Source organism: Ambystoma mexicanum, chromosome 8, assembly GCF_040938575.1.
Source record: "Ambystoma mexicanum isolate Mex_15411 chromosome 8, UKY_AmexF1_1, whole genome shotgun sequence".
NCBI lineage: Eukaryota > Metazoa > Chordata > Amphibia > Caudata > Ambystomatidae > Ambystoma > Ambystoma mexicanum.
Window position 1 is genome coordinate 296,624,740 of NC_090929.1, and position 23,112 is coordinate 296,647,851.

The window sequence follows — 23,112 nt, forward strand, 5'->3', positions numbered from 1 at the left end:
GGGCGCTTTACAGGAATATTCAGTGTCTTAGTTACAATAAATCAAAATTACAGTCTTATGTTACATAATAACATGTACAGAGAGTTTCAGGAGAGAAGAGAGACATATAATATACATAGAAGGTTATTTAAAGAGGTCATGAGTTGGCACTGGTACAGTTTGCAGGTCCTAGTAGGGGACATCTAACAGGGTGGGAGGTCTTTGGTGATGAGCCAAAGTTTGGTATTTTTCCTGAAATTGTAGAAAGATTGCTCTGCTCTTAAGGTATTGGGTAGGGCGTTCCAAAATTGGGCAGCCATGACAGGAAAGCTGCTGCCGCCTGCTTTTTTCATTCTGAACCTGGGGACACTGAGGCAGTCGGAGTTAGATGTCCTTGTAGGACGTGTGGAGTTGTTTTTGATACATTTTTCCATCAGGTATTGAGGGGCTGAGTTATTGAGACACTTGTAGGTCAAGGAGACCGTTTTGAGGTGTATTCTGTCCTGGATAGGTAGCCAATTATTGTCCCGTCTGAACAAGGAGATATGTTGTCTTCTGGTGCTGCCTAGGGCTGTTCTGAGTGCATTGTTCTGCAGAATCTGGAGTTTATTGACTATGTGTTTGCTAGCACCTAGGTACAGCGCGTTGCAATAGTCCATTTTAGAGAGTATTAGCGATCTAGCCAGTGCCCGCTTTCTGTGCAGAGAAATGGTTTACAGGCATGGATCTGCTTACAGGTGTAGCCTGTGGCTGAGGCCGTAGCACTAACTTGCTTGTGCAGGCTCAAGGAGGAGTCTAAGTAGAAACCCAAGATTTTTACTTCTTTGGCCACCTTGATGTCATTGCTGTCTATGTTGAAAGAGCGGTATTGGTTGCTCAATTTCTTCTCAATTGGATGGAGTAGCTAGGATAAACAGCTTGGTCTTCTCGTCATTCAGACACAGACCGTGTGTGGCCATCCAAGCCTGAATGATGAGGGAGATTTTGTTAACCAGGGCCAGGTCCTTGTCGTAATCGCCAGTCAGAGGTATGTGGATCTGGTGTCATCTGCATACTTCGTGTAGGTGACACCCAGATAGTCTAGGTCATCAAACAATGGTTTGGTAAATACATTATACATCGTGGGCAACACTTGTGGGACTCTGCAGGTTATGGGGATAGGATCAACTGCTGCCGCTGACGAGAAGACTCTCATAGATCCGTTGTTCAAGAAAGATTGGATCCATGCCATTGCTTCTGCTGAGAAATGGGCCGCTGTAGATAGATGTTTACAAAGCAACCTGCGATCAACCTGATCAAAAGTGACTGACCGATCCAACAAGAGCAGGAGGGCAGATTTCCCTTTATCTTTTAAGTCATCAATCTGGATCTTCAGGTTAATCATAGCTGTTTCTGTGCCATGTTGGGGTCTGATGCCAGATTGTCGGAGTCCTAGTAGTTTGTTGATCTCAAGATACGATTGCATCTGGATGTAGGCTGCCCCATAGATGATCTTTAAAAGGAAGGGGAGTGTTGGGATCAGTCTTTAATCTGTGGGGATGCTAGGGTCCAGAGAGGGTTTCTTTAGAAGAGGGAGTACCCATGAGTTCTTCAGGTTGGTGGGGACAGTACATGTGCGGAAGGATGAGTTGATTAGCGTGGAGATAAAGGGGGCTAGTTCCCTGGCCACCTCTTTAATTATCGAAGCTGGACAAGAGTCTCCTTGACAATTGGAGGGTTTGAGTGAAGATATGATATTTTCCACTTCTAGGGTGGTCACTTGGGTAAATTTAAATTGCTGAAGAGGTATCTGAGGGTTAGGACACAAATTCAGGCTGTTTGCTTAAGTGGGAAGGTTACATTTTTTAGTATCTATTTTGTTTTGGAGCAGAGCGATCTTGATCGCTAGTATATTTTGGATCTTGGTGCACCATGTTTTGTCCATAATATAGTTATCTGTTGGCAGGGTAGGAGATTCTAATTCTCTTAATATGACAAAGAGTTCTCTAGTACACCAACTGGCTTTATCAGTCCTATTGTTGTAAGTGTCGTGTTTAGCCAGGAGAATTTCTGTTTTGTAGTTAGCTAAATGTTTGAGTAAGTTGTCTTTGTTGGCTAAGGCGGGGTTGTTTCTCCAGGTAGTTTCCCCTTTTCTTTGTTCATTACGTAAGACTTTAAGTTTGGGTGTAAACCAGGTGTTCAAATATGCTTTTGGTTTGCCTTTACGTAATTTTAGAGGTTCAACTTTGTCAAGGGCTTGGGTGATGGTATTGTTGTAAAGTTCCACTAAGTCTGCTGGATCGGAGAAGGAAGGTAGGGGAGTAAGAAAAGGTTGGAGGAAGGGCTTGAGTTTGTCCACAGTGATGTTCCTTTTGTTTCTGGTCGGAATAGGCAGAGCGATCAGGTTTTGTTTATTAAGGAGTGCGCAGTCTTGGATAGTAAAGGTGAGTAAGGAATGGTCAGGGGTAAGGTTCAATAGAGGTTATGGTGATCGGCCAATTGAGGTCAGCTACCCAGTCTAGGGTTCTACCTTTTTCATGTGTAGGGATAAAAAATCTTTGTGTAAGGCCTAGTTCAGTCAAGGAATTAGCAAGGGCCAGGGCGGGTTGATCATTGGGGTCGTTAAATCCAAGATTAAAGTCACCTAGTATTAGAATTAGCGATAAAGGCTTGGTGTTGGTGGATAGAAGGGTGATGATAGTTTGGCGTGTACTGGGGTTAAGTAGCCGCCGGGCGTCCACCATCCCAATTTCACTGAGGCCTATACGTATCGCCAGTGCAGCTTTGGTTAGTTGCCAGGTTTTGGATCCTGACCTGTCGAGGTCTAAGTCAATTATGGTGTTGAAGTCTCCCCCCCCATAGGACAGGTACTAAAGGGTAGAGCGCCATGAGGTCCATTATTTCTATGTAAAATTCAGCATCGTCGATATAGTGTCCGTATACATTTAGCAGAATTATTTCTTGACCCAGGAGTACACCACACAGTAGCAGATAGCGTCTCAGTGGGTCTTTATGTGTGTGTAGTGTATGGATTTGTGGATAAGGGTCATAACGCATCGGCATTGGGTCGAGTAAGTAGTGTAATAGCGCTGCAGGCCCCAGTTTTTTGCAAATCTCTCACTTCCCATGGCCAATGCATGGGTTTCCCGCAAGAACAGGATATGCGTTTTGGGTCGTGCTGTGTATAGTTAGTTGTAGCCGGTGCCTTTTCGTCGGATTCCCCAATCCCTCACATTCCCGCTCATAACATGTATTGGTTCAGTTCCCATTAGATCGATTTGTGTTATAGTTTCTAGATTCCATTACATTGTATATTGGGATTACCAGCAGTGTCGCTGCCCAGAGACATCGCTTGCTATCAGCAAAAAACATGTCAACCACATTTTCCATAACTGACCCATTACTTCCCGACCCCACCCCTCTACCAATCAAAAGAATGAACTGCCCATCCCGAACAGCCCAACAATATTTGCAACTTTGAATGGGTGCCGTTGGCCGACTACAGCACGGGATTGACGCAGCTAACTTAACTTTTTACAACACTGGTTACGGGTGCTTATTTTCCAAGTGTATGGTACCAACTGGTGAACAGTGTCAGCCACCGCAGAGTAGGCAGGCGCCGCCAAACCGACGGCTGGCCTATCCATCAGTGTCTAATTTAGGATCTGTAACAATAGGGCTCAGGGGAGATGAAGTGCCACTGATGAAGTCATCCAGGGAGTGTTTGTCTATAAATCTCATGGCTTTCTCAGGCATGGTGAAGAAGTACCCCTTGTTGCAGTGTTCTATTCAGTTTAGCGGGGTAGAGCATGGCATATTTCACGCTGTGATCACAGAGTCTTTTTTTAGTGGCCATGAAGGATTTGCTCTTCTACTGTACCAATGTTGAGAAGTCTGAGTATAGATGAATCCTGTTGGAGCCCAGTAGTAGTTCGCCCTTGGCTCTTGCAGCACACAGTAGCGCATCTCTGTCACTGTAGTTTAATATGCGTGAAATTATCGGCTAGGAAGGGGCTCCAGGTTTGGGTTTAGGGGCCAGCATCGATGGGCTAGTTCTATCGCAAAATGCAGAGACAACTTGGGGGTGTCGAGTAATGATAATAGGGTGTTTTCCATAAATTCTTCCATGGACCCTGCTATGTTGTCTTTTGTTACCCCTATTATCTGCCGGTTATTGCGTGGCGATCTAGATTTGAGGATGTCGTTCTTTTTTCCAATGGTTAGCACTTGTTTCGTGAGTGAGGCGACATCTGCTCTCAGAGTGATGATTTTATCTTCGTTAGTGCCCACTCTGGTTTCTACCTCTGTGATGCGAGTATCTGTTTTGTCCAAGCGAGATTTTATTGAGCTGATAGTGCCGCTCATGTCATCTAGTTTTGTGTGTATGGCAGTGAACCCTTCTCGCATGTATTCCATCATGTAGTGTAGCTCACTGGGTTTGTGTTGCTCAGCCCCTCCAGCTGAAGCTCCACTGGTGTCCACTGCTCCCTCCCTGGTTTTGGGTACGTGTTTAGCAAACATGTTTATTGAGCTCTGTTTCTTTCCGGCCCCCTTGGTCATTCTGCGTTTGCAGCAGGGATATCGCTAATGGTAGTATTACTGGGGGCACTTGTAGTAGGGGAGCCGCGGTGTCGAAGCTGATATCTCCTGGGTTGTGTAATGACCTCGGCTTTGACTTGTTAAGTAAATTGTGCGGTGCCTGTAGTGGGGAAGGGTAATGTTACCGCCAGGTTAGCGTCACCTGAAGGTGTGCTGTTCCAGGGGTTCTTTGTTTAGTACGTGGCCCGCTGCTGAAACAGCGAGGTAGCAGTTATGTAACAGTTCCTGGCTTGGCAGAGTCACCGGCACACTGTAGCAGCTGCAGTATGGGGCAAGCGATGTGCAGAGCTGGTGTTATTTATTTGGCGTCTTAGTATGGTACAACTGCGCTTTATGAGGTCTGCGCGGCCAACAGGCTCGGCGTTGGGTATGCTAGCCCACTTGTTTCAACAAGGACAGGGCAGTAATGGGCGTTATTGATATGATATGATATGACATTTATAACGCGCCTATACACAAGTGTTTCAAGGCGCGACGAGGAAAGGGAGGGGGAACAGAGGGAAGACAGACAACGATCCTACTAGGCCAGGTGTCATTCAGATCGCGCAAGTGCAAGGAAAGGGGCAAAAAGAAAAGTGCGGGGGGCAGGGGAGGGCAAAGTGTAGTACATGGGATAATAATAACCACATAAAATAAATAAAGAACGGCCGGCTGGTGGCAAGTGCAGGGTGAGTGCAGACATAACTGCTGGTTTGGGACTGTAGGGATACAGAAAACAGTCCCCAGTTGCAGGGCTTGCCAGGGAGGCAGCACAAGCATGCAACTGGCAGGGCTAGGGCCCGAGTTCAGATTGGTGGCCAGGTAACCCGTGCAGTCTCATTGTCAGCTAGGACTTCAGCACGGGAGAGGGGGCAGAAAACAGAAGCAAAGAGGAAGGTTTTTAGGTGCTTCCAGAACCAAAGATGGTTCTCCTCAAGTTTCAGGGGGGCGGGGAGGCTGTTCCAGAGGGAGGCCCCAGCCGAAGAAAGAGATCTACCACCAACTCGTTGCTTGGAGAAGCGACTGACCCTGAGGGAGTTGGAGGCGGATGAGGGAAGAGCTTGAGAGGGAAGATATTTAGGAAGAGAGAGTTGAAGGTATTGAGGCCCCAGGCCCCAGAAGGACTTGTGGACGATGCAGAGGGTTTTGAACTTAATCCTTAGAGCCACAGGGAGCCAGTACAGAGATTTCAGTCCTGGAGAGATACGATCCCTGGGCTTGAGGCTAAGGACAAGTCTCGCAGTCCTGTTCTGGATGAGTTGCAGAGGGTGTAGAGTAGAAGCTGACAGATTTAGAAAGAGGCTTTTGCACTACCCCAGCCTAGAGAGAACCAGAGCTCTGGAGACGGTGAACTTCTGGGTGAAGGAGAGGAAAGGAAGAATACCTCTGAGGAGGTGCAGCAGGGACGTCATTTGGGGGTCGCCAGGGGTCACAGTTGCAACCCCTGAGGTCTCCCCTGCTACCCCTGTGGTCTCCCTTGCTACCCCTAGAAAAAAAATATTTTTTGTAAACTTTTTTTTTGTTTAACTTTTTTTTTTGTTTTTAAATATAAACTCCTTGGCTGTGCCAAGTATCATGTGGTTCTTTATTTTTGGAGTGCCTGACTTTCTTGTTCAGGCCTCTCAATACAAAACGAGGTACCACAAGTGTATCACTTTGAGCAGTGACGCTAAATAAGAAAGAATAGGAATAACACATAATTTGTCTTTTTGGAATTCTATCCAATAATTGCCAGACTCATAAAGGTTTATTTCCAGGTACACTTCAGGGGGTGAGTCACTGATTTAGCCTGTTCTTAAACACCTCAACTCAGCCTTTCACCCTTCTTAGGTCGATAAATGAGTACCAACACAGGTTGGGTGACGTATGTTTAAACGCTTAAGCGTAAGTGCTATATAATAACATATCATTATTATTTTGCCTTGGACGTCTGCTTGTATTCAAAGTAATTTGGTAATATGGTCCTATACACACTGATATTAACGATACATATAGTGATCCATTCTTGTATGAAATGTATATCACACTATAGTGATATCGCAACCATATTTCTTGTAGTGTACTTAGGAACACTATGTGATATCCCTTCCTGTTTTTGTCAAGGGGTGAAAGGTTGTGTTCCATCGCTTCTCATGATGTGACTTCGAGGTGGGTGGTCAAATGACACCACTTCCTGTGATGTCATCAGAGGTCAAAGGTCATGTGATGTCACTTCCTCTACCCCTGGCATTTTGGTGAAATGACATCCCTGAGGTGCAGCTGGTAGTGTGACTTCTTAGAGATGTCAGATATGTGAGGGGAGAAAGAGAGTGTGGAGTCGAAGATGACCCCCAGGTTTTTAGCCTTGCAAGTGGGAGCAGGAAGCCAAGAGAGGCCGGCCAGAAAGCCTCAGGAAAGGAGGGAGTGGGTGTGCCGATGAGGAGAATCTCAGTTTTACTGGCATTAAGGCAGAGGTTATTGGCAGCACACCACTCCTTGATAGCAGACAGGCAGTCAGAGATGAGGGAGGCGGAAGAGGTGGCTGAAGGTAGCCTGAAAATGAGCTGAGTGTCATCCGCATAGCACAAAAGGTTGGGGCAGAGAGTGGCAATGCGGTTGGGAAGGAGTGCCAGGTATGGGTTGATCAGCCAGGAAGAGAGAGAGGTTAGACCCCTGGGGCACATCACAGGTAAAGAAAAAGATAGCAGAGAGGAAGGACCCAAGTTGGACCTGGGAGGGTCGGTCAGAGAGGAAGGAAGTCAGCCACGCCAAGGCCTGACCGGTGATACCTAGGTTATCACGGAGACACTTTAGCAGGATGGCATGGTTGACAGAGAGATCAAGCAAGATGAGGACACAGGGGGTGTTAGAGTCAAGGTTGGAGAGCAGGGCTTCACGGATGTTTAGGAGAGCAGTTTCCGTGCTTCTGGCAGCTCAGAAGCCAGACTGATGGTCATGAAGACAACCAACAGATTCAGTGTGGAGATTAAGCTGGGAGATGGGCAGTTTCTCCAGGAGCTTGCCCAGGAAGGGCGTGATGGAGATTGGGCGATAGTTGGCCGGGCAGGAGGGATCGGCCGAGGGTTTCTTAAGAAGAGGGTGCATAAGGGAGTGCTCCGGGGGGATGGGAAGACTCCAGTGGTGAAGGAGTGGTTGCAGAGGTCAGTCAGAGCAGGAACCAGGGTGTCAATGTGGTCCTTGATGGTTTTGGGGGAACGGGGGTGAACCTGTTTTGACGAGACTTTCATAGATCAGACTTTTCTAGAAACCTTGTCTGCAGTGAACAGGGGAAAGACAGAGAAGGAGGGAGGAGGGGTGACTGCAGAAGGGCCAGAGGAAGAGCAGGGAGTATAGGGAGAGAGGGGAGAGGAGGAGAGTGAGGACAGGATGTCCTGGGTTTTAGAGATGAAGTAAAAAGCCAGTGCCGTGCAGAGGGCCTGGGAAGGGACAGGAGAGGTAGAGACTGCAGCAGGATTGGCCAGTTCCTAAAGAGTTCAGCCGAGTTATTAGATGCAGCCGAGGCGCGGGCTTGTATATAAGCTCTCTTCTTGGTGAGGACATAGAGCCGGTATTGCCTTTGGAGCAGGCGGCAGGCCAGTTTGTCGGAGGATGTACAAGAAGCACGCCATTTCCTCTCAGCCACCCTGGACTTGCGTTTAAGGGTGACAAGGTCCGAGTCGTACCAGGAGTTGCACTAGGCTTTGGGCTTCAGGCGGATCCTCATGACAGGGGCAAGGATATCAAGAGTATCAGATATAGCAGAGTGGAGCGTGGAGAGGACTGTGTCAGGGTGAGAATCAGCCAAAGGGGGAGGAGGGGTGAGAAAGTGGCGGCGAAAGCCTCAACTGATACACGCTTCATGGGTCGGATGACCGAGAAGGTGGGTGGCATTGATGGAGGTGGCTTGGCCTGTTGGGTAGAGCGGGTGAGGTGGGAAGAAAGGAGAAAGTGATCATTCCAGGAGAGAGAGGAGTGATGAAGTACAGAAAGGGGATACAGAAAGGGGAAGGTCTGAGGAGATCAGAACATCCAGAGTGTGCCCTGGTGAGTGAGTCAGGCCAGAGGGGAGAATGGTGAGTGAGGGAGAGTCGCAGAGGTTGCGAAAAAGTCCAGAGGGAGGACAGGAGGCATCCAGGTGGATGTTGAAGTCTCCAAGAAGGAGGAGTTGAGTGGTCGAGGCCAGGAGTGAGGAGGAGAGGTCCGCCCACTCAGAGAGGAAGGAGGAAATCTGACCAGGTGTTTGATAGTAGCTACAGTAAGGGAATGGCTAGGGGAGAGAGAGAGCCTGCAGACGAGGCATTCAAAAGAGGAGTAGGTCTGCCTAGGGATGACAGAGACAGGAATCCACTCAGGGAAGATCAGGGCTACATCCCCTCCGGAGCGGTTGGACCTGGGCACAGAGAGGATCTTGTAGCCGTCAGGGAGGAGCGTGTCAAAGCTTGTGACAGAGCTTGCCATGAACCATGTCTCGGTGAGACCGAGGACATCGAGGTCAAGTTCTTCCAGAAGGCGGCAGATGTCAGAGGAGTGTTTGACAACTGAGCGAGAGTTAAGAGTGGCAATGTGGAGAAGGTTGCCATCCTTGAAGGACTTCCGGGGAGGGGTACAGATCAGAGGTACGCCCTGCGGAGGTGTGGGAGGTGCCCAAAGGGGGCAGAGAGGGAATGAGAGGGCAAGATAGCCGAGGAGGAGGCAGCGGGGGGAGGCGAGCAGGCTATGGAGGGGGGAGAGGGGACAGCAGGAGAAGAAAGGAAATTGATGAGGCGCGGGAAGCGTCTATCAACGAGGTGAAGGTTGGCCTGAGGGCCTTGGACCAGGACGGTCCCATTAGAATAACTATTAATGATGACCTTAGAGGAATGGAAGGAGGCCAGGAGGGCATCCCACCGGGTGCCACCATTGATGGGAGAAGAAGAGAAAGGAGAGAGCACAGCAACCATATGTCTGGCGAGGGTACGACAAAGAGGATGTCGGTGAGAGTTTCCTTGGAGGAGGCACTGGTATAGGTGTCAGCGATAGGGAGGCCTGGGTTGGAGACCAGGATATCCTTTTTAAACTCCTTCCTACCAGATTTCGTAAGGCGAGCAGGATAGTCAATAGAGAAGCAGTTAGAAAAGATAGGAGAGACAGAGAGCACCATAGAGTAGGAGGGGAGAGGAGAGGGTTGAAGGGAGAGGGGAACACTAGGGAAGGACACCGGACAAGGGAGCAGGCAGACAAGATAGCGAGAGCCAAGACGGTTGAGCAATAGGACAAGACGACAACACTCAGGATTAAGGAACTATCCAAATGCACGTTTAAGACAGGGGGAAAACCCACCTAAGTTTGAGAATCCTGAAGAGGGAGAAAGGCCTAGGTTTCACAATGCAATTTTTAAGTATTGATACAGTGCAAATTAAACAACATGGGGGGAGAAAACCATAAGTAGGCGGACGGAGGTAAGAAAGGAAGTCAGAGGGTTGGTGACTGGCAACTGGAGTCCCCTGCGGACACCTGCAGACACAACCTGGAGCCGCCTAAAGGGAAGCCGCCCTTAGCAGTGGGGCTGCCAGGCAGGGGCTGCCCTGGAGAGGACAGGGATAAGGAAGGAAAAGCCAATCGGGGGGTGGGGGGGTTTCGTGATGGGAGGCGGGTGGGAAGGAGGAGAAAGAGAGAGAGAGAAAGCGGAAGTGGAGCGCGGAACAGGGCACACGGGCCGCAACAGGCGAGGAAAACACACAGCAAGAAATACAAATACAAATGCCTCAGAAGCCGTTCACCAGAGAGGATGCCGGCGTTGCAATCACCCACTCTGCCTAGGTGGAAATGGCGAGCGTGGTGACCAGCGGTGTAGTACAATCACAGAACCAACTCACGATAAGGGAAGCCAATCAGGGGTGGGTGGGCGTGATGGGAGACGGGCGGGAAGGAGGGGAAAGAGAGAGAGAGAAAGCGGAAGGGGAGCGGGAAACAGGGCACACGGGCCGCAACAGGCGAGGAACACACGCAGCAAGAAATACAAATACAAATGCCTCAGAAGGCGTTCACCAGAGAGGATGCCGGTGCTGCAATCACCCGCTCTGCCTAGGTTGCCTCAGTGTTACTGCAGTAGGAACGTAGGGCCCAGGTCACTGCATGCAGCAGACAGTTGTGGGGGCCCGACGCTTTTCACTGGCGTTGGCTACCAGGAGTCGGTCTCAAGTGGTAGCGGGGGTGCCCGGGAGCAGGGCAGAGGGAGTTGACTGGGGGACTCCAAGCTCCGGTCACTGTTGCCCATGGAATACGGCCTTCCTCACCCCAGCCTCCGCCACCACGTGCGAGGAAGGTCCGGCATACACCTCCCCAGTGCAGGGCCCCACTCACCGCAATCTTCAGGATGGGCCGACGTGGTCTGCAATGATGGGTCCTGCAGTCGCGTGTCCCAGCAGCAATGCTGTGCATTTCAGGGCCTCCAGCAGCGGGGCCAAGCAGCGGTGCCGCGTATGTCACGCAGTCAAGCAGCAGGTATAGGCTGCAGCACTGCATTTTACAGGGAGTCCAGCAGCAGGTTTAGGCAGCAGCACTGCATGTTACAGGGAGTTTGGCAAGGCGGGGTGCAGCGTTGCAGGGATCCAACCAGCTGCGCCGAGTCACATCCCTGCTCGCCGCAGTAGGAAGGCAGGTCAGATCGTTCCAGGTATCAGCTCTGCGGCAGCAGGCGTGAAGGGTGGGCGGAGCACCCGGCTTGTTCCTCCGCACTTATGGCCCAAAGAGTTGAGGGCTATTGCAATGTGATGAGGGAGGCAAGAATGGTCGGTCCTGGCGGTCTTGCTGTGTCCGCACTCCTCTATCTTATGGTTGCATCTGCTCTACGAAACGCACCCTAAAGATCAGGGTATGTGCTGCACTGTTATGCCGGGCTGCGGAGCTCCTCTAGAAATCGGCCATCTTAGTCAAGCACAACAGCGCCCCCCCCATACTCAAACAGTTCCTGTGACACATTTTTTCTCAGCACATCTTAAAACATGTCCTCATTAATCCAGTAAGATTCCTGTGGTAAGACAAACATTGTCTGTCACATAAGGGGCTCTCCCACTACATTTGTGGCCCTGTTTCCCCCTTCCCACCTTCACCATTTCCTGCCTCCCGATATCGTTTTTTGCGCCCTTTGCATTTTTTGGCTTCCCATGCAATCAAAGCAGGAATCACCTGCATTGAGTACAAATAAACAAAAAAAAAAGAACAAACAGCAGCTTTATTTCTGAAGAGTCTTACTGGTGCTATTTAAACATTTTCCGCTCCTGAAAAAAAAAAGCATAAGCATTTCCTGTCAATCAAAGATGTGCGAATAGAATGATGTATGACTACTTGGGAAGCAGGTTCATGGATACCTGAGCCTACCACTAACATGAACAACTCAAAGTAGTCCAAAAGAAATTCTCTCTTCTCCCATTGTCTCTTCGTATTCTCTTTATAGAAATGTCTCTTTTTCAAACATGTGTTTCTTAAGACAATCTTACTGGATATTCTCTTGATATCTCCTTTATGAGATCTTGTAGCTCTTCTAAAACATTCCTTGGTCTTGTACCCTATTTAATGATAAGCTTATGACAGCTTTCCTTGAGACACACTCTTTGGCCATACATCTCCTATAGTCTTTAAATTCAACCTCTCCTAGTTTCATATGACTTTATCCAATTTTAATCACCCTCTCTCTAGGATTCTCTGTATTGGATTATTACTTCTCTTATACTGTTCACGTGACAGTCTTATCTCACAACACTTATTTCACAACACCAGTTAGGCTGGTTTTCGTGCCGTGTTCTCTGCACTCTTCCACCCCTGTATTCAAGGGGCATTTCCCCTTCTTTCCAGGGCATTTGTAGGCTGGTTTATTGTTTGTATATCGTCCTTATGACTGAAAGGAGATTCTCCACTCATGTACTGTTGCCCGGGCGGCCTCATGCTCTCTCCGGTTCTCCCCGGTACCTTTGTGTATTTAGGGGAACCCTGCAGGGCTTGGCACTCACACAGGTAATCGACTGGGTGGTCTGGCCTCTCGGGCTTTGGTTTTGCCAGCATTTCGCTCTCGGTTCCCCTGCAGGCTGCCGCCATCTACAGACACTGGTGGTAGGGAGCTGCTAACGGTTACGATGGTCTCTGCGTCGTTTGTGGGTGTCTCACCCACCACAATATAGTCGTGGGCACGCCACCACCTTGCACGGGATTCCTCTTCGCTTTCTGCCAATGGCTTCCCTTTTGTTGGACTTGCCGACCCTCTGACGTCTCAAGATAGCGTTCTTCACCTTTCGGAAAGTCACAGACTCTGCGGCTTGCTTGGGTTCTACCGCTCCAAGGTGCGCTTACGTCAGGGGGCTTTCCCTACGCACCATACACTCTCTTCCTTCGTAATCCACTTGTCACAGTTAAATACACATCTCCTCTTAAAGAGACATCTTCTTTTCCTAATGATGACTGGTTCGCTTCAGCATTACCTGCAGCCATTCGTATGGAGTTCAGATTGTTCTTCATAGTAGGCAGTCCCATATATGCTGATATGGTGCGTGTTCTAGGGGGAAGGGACGAATATCCTCAATTCATCACAATATGCTTTTGGGACATCTCATCTCTCTGGAAATATAGAACTCTTCTACAAGACCTCCTTGCCAAAGATGGTGGAGTATCTATCCCTTGTTGTTTGCCTCTTTTATCAGTCATGCAGAGCTGCAATTTAATCCGTGCTCCATCAACAATTCTAAGAATTAGTTGAAATGAGTTTCTGCAGAAAGAGGAAGAGCGTATTTTAAATTAGATCATTAATTATGTTCGACTTACCTGCTACTGGGAAAAGAAACGTACTTTTTTCTCCAAATCCTACCTTGATTATGCTAGCCCATCTTTTGCACGCTTTTTGTTAATTAAATTTAGATTGGGCCCCCTTTTTGGCGAGCTGCATTAACTCCAGGAATGCATCTAAGTCTGACTTGTGCCCTTATTGTCAAAACGTTAAGGAATCTATAACTCAATCTGTCCTTCATAGGATAGATAGGCTGAGGAAAATGTACTTAAAGCCGTTCTTTCTCCAGCGCAGTAAGTGCTGTACCAGAGATGCATTTCCTTTAAGTAAAGGAACAGAACGTGTAGCATTGGTCTGTGCAATTGCTAAATATACACACAGCGCGTGGTTGGTTAGCCATGGAGAGAATTTTAGAACTAGTGATTGAAAGTCTTATATAAATTGAGCAAATATAAATTCTATTACGCTAAAATGAGCAATAAGGTTGTTTTAAGGTTATTGCTACCAATTCTGTTTTTACCTTGAGATTATAATCTGATCGATTTTTGAATTAACACAATTACATACCTGAGGTCATCCCAGCTTTATTATTTAAAACTTTGGGAATCAAACAGAGCACACATCAAAAGGATCCCATGAAATCATTAATTATTGTTTTTTCAAAATACCAATACTGCGCAGTAAAAAAATGAAGTACATTTTATTGGCATACAAATTAAATGATCATAAATTCACAAATACATATACCAGACATATACAAAGTGCTGAGTGTAACCTTGCCAAAGAATTAAGCCAATAAATATGCTCAATGTGCTAAAATTATGTAATCACCACAATTTATCAACAGCAACATCCCACTCATACCACATCATCACACAGCCAACATCCATCCAAGTGCAAAGATTTTTAGAAAGTGCAAAGTACAGCAATTTGTGCAAAATAGCAATCTAGATCATACTTTGTTGCTCCTGGAACCTAATCCCATTGTAAACCTAAAGTAACCATGTGCTATTACTCTGTAGAACGTGGCGGTCAAGGTACATCAAGTTCAAACGGAGAAAGGAACTGAGGGGCGGAAGCGTGAGAGGTACGGTTCTGGGCATGGCCTCACTATGTGGTCCGCTGACGTGCTCTCTAAATTCTTAAAAGGTAAGCACTTGGCCTTGATATGGCTCTGGTCCTGTCCCACTCCATGGGAACTCCCATAAGTATGGAGGAAAGGAGACAGGAGGTAGAAGTATAAAGGGGCTCAGCTATCTCACTCTGCATGCATTCCAGCTGGCCCCATTTGCTGCCCTTCCTTCCACGACCCCTAAGGCTAATAACTTGGAAGTCATTTTCGATAGCTCTTTCCCTCGCTCACAGTTCTTTGAACATATCAAGTCATTTCCAGCTTTACTTGCTCAAACAAATCTTCCCTTTTCTGAATTCCACTCACAAGGGGGCCAGCCTCCATAAGACTCTCCTCCACCAGTTGCAGATCCTGCCAAACAAGGTGGCCAGGTTTATCTTCGGACTGAAGTCCAGTCCAGAGACGCCATCACACCCACCGATGCAAATCCATTCATGGCTTTATTCATAGGGCCTATTCAGGGCTAAGGCCCTGCGTACCTTAAGAAGAAATTGTCCAAGGAGTTGTACGAACAGGCTTTTAAGATCTGCCTCCTGCAAATCTCTGATTGATTGGTGGCCAAGGAGGAGAAAGAACAATAGCAGGACACTGGGTGCTGCGGATCTAGGCTTGGAAATTAGCTTCTTACCTACCACTTTGACGCATAGACCCTGGCCTGTGTCCCCTGGGGCTCCCAGTCAGAAATGGCTCAGGCACTGTGTCCCGGAGTAATGCGTTCTCTTGCATTAGCTGTTTTCTGCATTGGGTTTGGGGCCTTCTTGGTGAAACCTTTAAACTACTGCACTTGATTGTAATGTTATTATCTCTAATGCCGGCCCATATCCCCCACTCCTCCCTCGCACTTACCTGATCTGAATGTTCCAGGGATCAGTTTGTTCACTCCCTTTGTACTTGTGGCGCTAAGGAGGGATCTGATCACAGATTGTGCCTTATAAAATAACATTAAATAAAAATGACCATGGGAATAATTAACTGTGGCGCCTACTATTTTTTGCATTCAAAAGTACTGTGACCATGGAATTGGATGAATTGGCAAAAGGTTTTTTTTAGATAATGCTGCAATACATTGAATTAGGAACAAATTATAATGTGGAATGATTACATGCTAAACAGATTGCTTTTGGTATAAAAACTGTTTTTGTTTACTCTTATGAATGGATTTCTTGGATTTCTGTGGACTGTATGTTATACATGTGTCTCTTTTATGTGCTTATTTTATGGAATTATTACCAAAAAAAAGCTGATAACTGATTGATAATACATAACATAGCATTATGCAAAAATAACAATACCAAAATATGTTTTTTACAGACTTACCAGGAAGGAGCACAAGAAGATGAAGGATACAAAGTAAAAATAAGCAAAGTCATTTCCACAGTCATTTTTAGCAAGGCTCGCCCGAGGATCGCAAGGCCGCTTGCTAAGACAGGCTAGCATGATCTCATGCCAACCCTCCCCGGTGGCACTCCTGCAGAGAAGAGACAATGAGAGCTGATGTCACATCTGCACCTAGAAAGCCTGCTGGCGCAACAGCTTTAAAACACTTCATCAAAGCGCGACTGCCAGCCAATCTGAATTCAGAGCTTCCGATCGTATGCTTTAGGTGGAGGAGAGGCAAAGTGCTGATGAAAGGCAAATAGTGATCTTGTCTTGGAACGGTAAAACTATTTATCTCACATACCCCCTTCCTGCAACAAACGAATTAACATCTTTCACGGTGGAAGTATCAATTCTCTTGTCACACTGTGCAGCATGACGTAGGACAGACAGAACACAGAATTCTACCAAAGAGCATTGTATTAAAATTCAAGAAAATACTCTCGCTGAGTTGGCCATTGTGAAATGTTAGTGGTTGTATGGTAAAAACACGTGAAAAAGATCTTGAACACCAATTTTGTTACATCTTGTGTTGGCACAATCTTAAAACAGCTTTGCACAGGTTGGTAAATTCTTCTTACTCGATTTATTATTATGGGAACATTCATAAAAGATGCATATATTCTTTCAAAATTATTGGTTTCTATATTTTTTCTGATAGATTAAATAAAATGTCTAAGCAACCAACACAATTTCCACCAATTAAAATTGTGCACAATCAAACAACGTGCATGGAAAATATGCCTCGAATACTTCCATCCCATGTATCTATCTGCATCTAAGGCCTTTGAAAAGTTGTCAGGGAGAGGTGACAGTTTAGCCTTTAGAATTTCTATTACCTGAAAAGCAGCATCAGGGCTTGCAGAAAGGTCCGGAAGTTATTGTGCCTGTTGATTGACGTGTCATCGTCTAGTGCAATGTTTCCAAATACCTGCAAAGAAAACAAAAGTGGGATCCTATCAACTATGACTAACGGCCCAGCAATGCATAAGCTGACAAGATACATCAGAAATTGGATGACTTGTGGTGAAGGCATCCCTGCAACCATTCACATGGATCCCAGGTATCCCAAGTCAAAGCGTGTGATGAATTGCCATCTGCAAGGGTGTAAAAGCCCTCCCTTTTTAATTTTAATTATATAACATGATTCATGTAATTTTGTTTCTGAAAGGGAGGTCTGTTAATCAGACCCCCACTCTTGCATAAATGCTCTATGCCAAAATGATAGTGAACATGTGTAAATTTGCTATGACTGTCTAAGGCACCCTCAGCACTAGCTCTGCAGTGTGTGAAGGCATCATGAAGCAAGACACAGACAACAAATTCAAAGTTCAAAATAAAATGGTGTATTAACTCAAATGTCTGGATGGTTAAAGGCCTAACTTGCCCTATGCTAAGGTGGGATTTCTCGTTGTCGGCTTCTTGGCTTTATGTGAAGGTTCACGCTCACTGGGTTTCTCCTGGTCAGCCTCTTGGCTTTGCCGCAATGTGTCATATATCCTCTGCCAGTCTTTGGCCTTGCCGCACTGTACTCAAGCATAAAGTTCACTTTGTGGTGGTTTTATTTCTACACACCTTTCTGTCATGCTCTTTCGCAAACTTCCACACTTGCTCTCTTATTTCATAAAGTGCTTCCAAATGGGCAATTTCACATGTTATCTTTCATCAGAGTGCAGCTTTGCCCATAAAGTTTTCATTCAATTTGGTATTCAATATTATGTTTTGGGAGGATAGCTCAGGGGCAGTGTGCTCGCCTTGGAAGCAAGATGACACGGAGCAACACATGTTCGATCCCCGGGTCTGCGCTTAGAAACCTCTGGATATTAAGCATGTAATAAATAACCAATCAATATTGGTGACTTTTCACTTTGCCGCTTAATTTTCATTCAGCCCAGATTCGGGTCTGTTTCCATCTGCTCACACGCAGCCCCTAGAAGCGCCGCAGCTTTGAGTGACATTCCCCTTCACTCACCAGTCCTCGGAGTTCCTTTCGAGCAGCTGCGTTGTTCCACTTCTGCTCGCTTGCTGATTAGCCTTGAACCGCGAGCCCTGCACATCTGAAGCTTATCTGCTCCCGCCGGCAGCTCCACTTCCCTTCTGCGGATGCTGGCGGCTACTTCGTTTCTTTTGCTTTTCTCGCAGCGCTGGCTGCCAATCTGAGACCACAGAGGTTCCCGTACCTGTGGATTCCTCTGGCCTGCCCGCTCCTGGGTTCATTAGTCCTTTGGAATCGTGTGCCGGCATCCTAGCTCTCCTGCTTGACCCACCACTGCTGCCTCTTTGCAAACAGGATCCCATGCTGGTCTCTCTCTCCCTCCTTATGCACCTGCAACCACTTGACAGGTTGCAGATGTGAGTTCCCAATTAGTATTGCCTGACTGCAATTAAAGGGACATGCCTGACCTTTACAGTGATTTGCATGAAATTAGTTAATGGTGTTCACTACTCCTTGTCGCCTCTTCCTCGTACCAGTACTGTAATAGGTTGAATGAGGAAAATTGAGGGGAACTGTTTTACAGTAGCCCATAAAGGCTGTGGGAGGGTTAGGTTGGTTCTCACAAGGGAAAGGGGGATACCATGTCTCACTTTTCTCACCCTTAAACCTTCTTTTCTTCACCCTCTCCTGGTGCTTCTATACTGGTAATATCTTCTGGTGTATTCTTGGTCAGTGGGACAGGGGTAGCAATACCCCAAAACTGCGCCTGGGATTGAGGGTTCCCCTGAAATGGAAATGAGGAGTACCATGTCTCGCCTGAGGACATCTCATCTCCAATGCCCAAGGGCCCTCTACCCAGGTAATCCTCCCTTGATTCTCCGCCCCCAGGGTTAGGATCCAAAAGCAATGGCCTTTCCCCTGCGACCTGAGAAGTGGCACACGGCAGTCACATGTATATTCCTGACTGCTACTGGAACACAAGGTTCCTGTAGGCAGAGGTGGCTGTTTAATCTCCTGTACCTCTGATCTAAATTATAGTTATAATAATCGTATGCTTTAGTCAGTTAGGTGGCACATACATCTTTAAATATGTGCTATGCCTGATTAGCATGGGGACCGCTAAATGCACACAATTGTACAACCACAGCAATTTCATATCTCACCGGTGCCAGCTCTGTGAATGAGGCCAGCTATGATAGGACTGTATTGGTGTCTGCACTGACTGTATCGACAGTGCCATGTGTAACGGTGACCAGGATGCTGCCTCTTTCATTCCCCAGAAGAAGGCCTATACCTTCCTCCTGGGCACAAGGACTTCCCCAGAAGGTCTCCTGGGAACCGGTGCACCAAAGGCAGCAATGATATAACAAAAGCCATTCTTACAACAGGGTGCAAACCATGATAGACAGTTTGAATTTGCCAGGCTTGGGACGGGGCAGAGATATAATAGCTAGGCCAGAGAGAGGTGGGCAGAGAGAATAATCCTGGACTCTGTTAGGGCTCTCTACATCTTCCTATCCCCCCATTTCCTTCAGGCAAGGGCACTTTTTACAACAGCCAGGATTAGACTCCTTAAAGCAGACTTGCTTTGGAACAATCCTCTGTTGCATTTTGCCTTTATAAGCTAAGCGACACCCACTCATGCTTTGATTAATCTTTGGACTCTTACAAGGACAAAGGGGGATTCAGTGGAGTGGGAGTGTGAATGTAAGGATTAATCTCGTCCCAGGAGGCCCTGCATTGAGCGTCCCAGAAAGCAAGTCAAGGAACAGCTCTGGGCTTTGATTTCCGCATTGAACTGCTTGTGGGCTACACCATAGTCGTACATTGTCTGCCTGCCCAAAGCTTCTTGAACTGAACTGTGTATTGGACTCAGTCAACCAGCCTCACCAACCCAACACCAAATCACTGCATCAGGAAGCTCCTAGAAGCCTGGCTCCACGCTGTTCAACCCCAAACGACAAGACACCAAAGGTACTGTGAAGAGGACCTATCCCCTAGGCCCACGTTTTAGGATCATAGTGACTTTTAAGCACCCGTTGTTACCTTTTTTCTACAAAGATATAACCTTGAACTAATGGCATTATTGCCAAGTCGCTTGCCTGAAGCCCCTGTTGAGCAACCCAGGGTGCCCTTTCATACCAGGTTCTGAATTCTCTTTGTTACTTTTACAGAGGGGGGGGGGTTGTGTTTTATTTCGTTTGTTACATTGATAGTTTGTAATTACAATTATAATTATTAAAGTGTATTATAATTATTGTACAATTAATATAGTTTATTAAAGTTCCTATATTTTTATAGAACTTTAATTGTGTATTCATTTATTTTTGCACCATTGTACTAAAGCTATTTGAATTTTGACTTTTTTCAGCTCACAACCCTCCTAAAGATATAGCCTGCCTCGGCCTGCACTACCAAAAGAGGTGAAGATGGTATACCTATCGAGCTGTGCCTCTTTCACCTTTATGATTGGATCACTGCTGGTTTCGTAGTAGTGTGAGGCTGAGTAGGCACTTTAGCCACCACAGATCCATATACTCCTGCAGAGCAGCAGTCGTTTTTTCATAAATAGAGTGAATTAAGTTGTAATCCCAGGACTGACCTCTGTGGTCAACTCAAGGAGATATGAAACATGCCTCACTAATGTAGTGAGTATATCATCATTTAACATCCTTGTACTTCTAACTACTAGGCACATAAGACAGCGATATGATATCACATTTCAGAGAGACTGATCCCAGGAAGATGTGACCTTACATCTCATCACTGAAGTGATGGTAGAGATCTTACACTATGTCTCAGTACTAGGCATATAGGTTATGTTAATAAGCTTCTTTTTTACTTTATTGAGCCAAAATTACCACTTTAGTGGTCTGCAATTGCTGAGGTTTGTCAGGATAACATGATCTCATATTTTCTGGTCAGTATTCTCTCTGAGGTGTGACTGTGTAAGTTGTGAGCATCTCCTTGCAGGCATGCCATGGTTAGATGTGGTAGGTATATTTTGGGAATTCCCCAAAAATCAGATAATACTCTTCTTAGAAAAATTGATTCCCACGATTTTAGGTATTACTTTTCCACCACCTCTAGAAATTCAGCTTGCATACAGCAAGAGTATCAAACCCTGTTTCTCTCCCATAGAGTCTACTTTTAGACCTTTAATTACTTGCTTTCTTCATAATCAGAAAACTTTGCAAATTCCTTTGGCAGCAAAAAAGTATTCAAATCTAATGTTTTATGGTCAGATAATAAATATGGTATATGACTTCTACAAAGAACCCCAGGCAATAAGGAAGAGATTCCTGTCCCACAGACCTCTTAAAAACTGGGGCTGCAGATATAGTTTTTTTGGAACCTGCAAATAAGATTGTTGGCTCTACTCATGATGTTTTTGATCCAGATGAGTTTTCTTTCTTCAATCTATGGATGTTAACTCCATGGACACTGACTCCTACATTTGCTTCCTTTACTTCTGCACCTAATACCTCCTTTTCAGTACCTTTAAACATGCCAAATCTAAGTTCTGGTATGGACTGAATCCTCATTTCAGTCTTCCTCTTGTGAAGTCTGTATAGGTGTGGTCGGGGCCCTCTAGCAGTCACCCTAATTATCAGCAGGGACACATGGGCCCATCAAAGACTACCTGTCACAAGAACGGAAGACTCAGCCACAGTGCAAAGTTGCTGTCTTTTATTAGCAAACAAAATGATGAAGATCACACCAGGAAAACAAGTATCCTCTGGAGCACTCGTCTTCTAAGCATGACCTGCCTGGGAGATTTGGCCCTGTTATCTCACTCTTATTCTTTAGCAGCAATTACAACAATAATAAACCTAACAGCCCAGATTGGGTAAATGTTGGGTTTGTGTTACAGTCACCATCCTTAAACATTCCAAATATTTTTGGCGGGGAGGAAAATAGATTACCATAGTCTGTTTTACCTGCCTTTAGCATGTGAAGCAAAATCAGAGCAATACTTGATAAAAGAATGACTAACTTGTTTGTAGTGGTTAGTGTCATGAGGAGAAGAAGTTTTGGTGGATGAGCAAAGTTGTTCTTAGATCAGGTGAGTTAAAAGTATCCTCATCTGTGGAGAGGGCCCACAAAGAGACAAGAAGAGACTGGGCATGAGGGAGCTGAGCCCCAGCACTACGTGCTGTGATTGAGAGTAACAAGCAAGGATGCTGCTTGTTATCCAAACTGCAGAGTTTTCAGGTATGCTGGGAGGTACTGTCTGATACAAAGTGTGAGGTTGGTGCCGAATGGATGGCAAGAATGGCATGCAGCCTGTGACTACAGGGAGATTCCAGTTAGCGGAAGAAACTAGACTAAGGAACAGCTCTAAACTAATTAGAGGCTATTAGTCATTTCACCTATCATTTATCTGTACTCTTAGCGGTGTTAGCTAAGAATCATGCTAAAGAATCAGTATGGCATAACATGTATCTTTCTATGAGATGTGCATTGCACCTGTACACTTGTCATTCACATTACCTGCATTCCTATGATGGCGTAGATAAAGAAGAGCATTGCGATGAGGAGACAGACATAAGGCAGCGCCTGGAAAGAAAAAAAATATTAATGCATTGATGGGCTCCTCTGTAGACTGACACCCCCTGATCGATCATACTCATCAAAGACACATCCTCACGTGATTCTCTCAATACTCCACCCAAGAAAATAAGTCAATCCATAAACCAAGAACACATGTTCAACCATTGTTCAGAACACACCTTGACTGCGACTAACTCACAACGCTCTCCTGTCTCAGAGCACATCTTTAATTGCTCATTCAGAATAAAAATCTCCAATCATTGCCACAGAACCCCACTTTAACGACTGCCCTAGAACACATATTCAGTCACTGCACCAGAGCACATTTTCAACCACTGTCCTCAGAACACTTTGGGCCTCATTACACGGTAGGCCGAGAACCATGGCGCTATTAGCGCCAGGGTTCATGCCGGTAAAATACCGGCACCGCCTTGGTGGAAAGGGGAATTACCGCCCCATTCCAAGGTTGGCGGGGCGGTAATTCCCCCTTCCACCATTGCCCTTCCCCATTCCCATTTTTGCCCCATAGGGCATAATGGGAATGGGGAAGGCGCTAATTACGGCATCGCAAATTGCGGTACTGTAATTAGCTCCCTGGTTCCCTTTGCGGGTTGGTTTTTAACACCTGCAAAAAGCAGGCGTTAAATTCCCCAACCCGCAAAGGGACCTCGTAGTAAGGCGGTAAGGATTTACCGGTACAGGTAAAATACCAGTACCGGTAAACCCTTACCGCCTACCGTGTAATGAGGCCCTTTGTCTTATCCTATTATACAAAATGTAGATACATTCCGCAACTGAAAGGCCTCTCTAAGAAAGCACCTTCTATCCCAGAATAGGTAATCG

General features: G+C 46.4%; 1 protein-coding gene across 5 annotated transcripts in view; it reads right to left on the reverse strand.

Moving 5' to 3' along the window:
- The window catches only part of CACNA1B (calcium voltage-gated channel subunit alpha1 B), a 2,298,664-nt gene that overhangs the window by 473,951 nt on the left and 1,801,601 nt on the right, over window positions 1-23,112 (reverse strand). For all 5 annotated transcript variants that reach the window (XM_069609698.1, XM_069609696.1, XM_069609700.1 and 2 more), the window contains 3 exons: window positions 22,210-22,275; window positions 16,619-16,710; window positions 15,720-15,870 (listed from right to left, as the gene is read on the reverse strand). In XM_069609698.1, coding sequence (XP_069465799.1) covers window positions 15,720-15,870; window positions 16,619-16,710; window positions 22,210-22,275 — 309 coding nt within the window. The remainder of the gene's footprint in view (window positions 1-15,719; window positions 15,871-16,618; window positions 16,711-22,209; window positions 22,276-23,112) is intronic.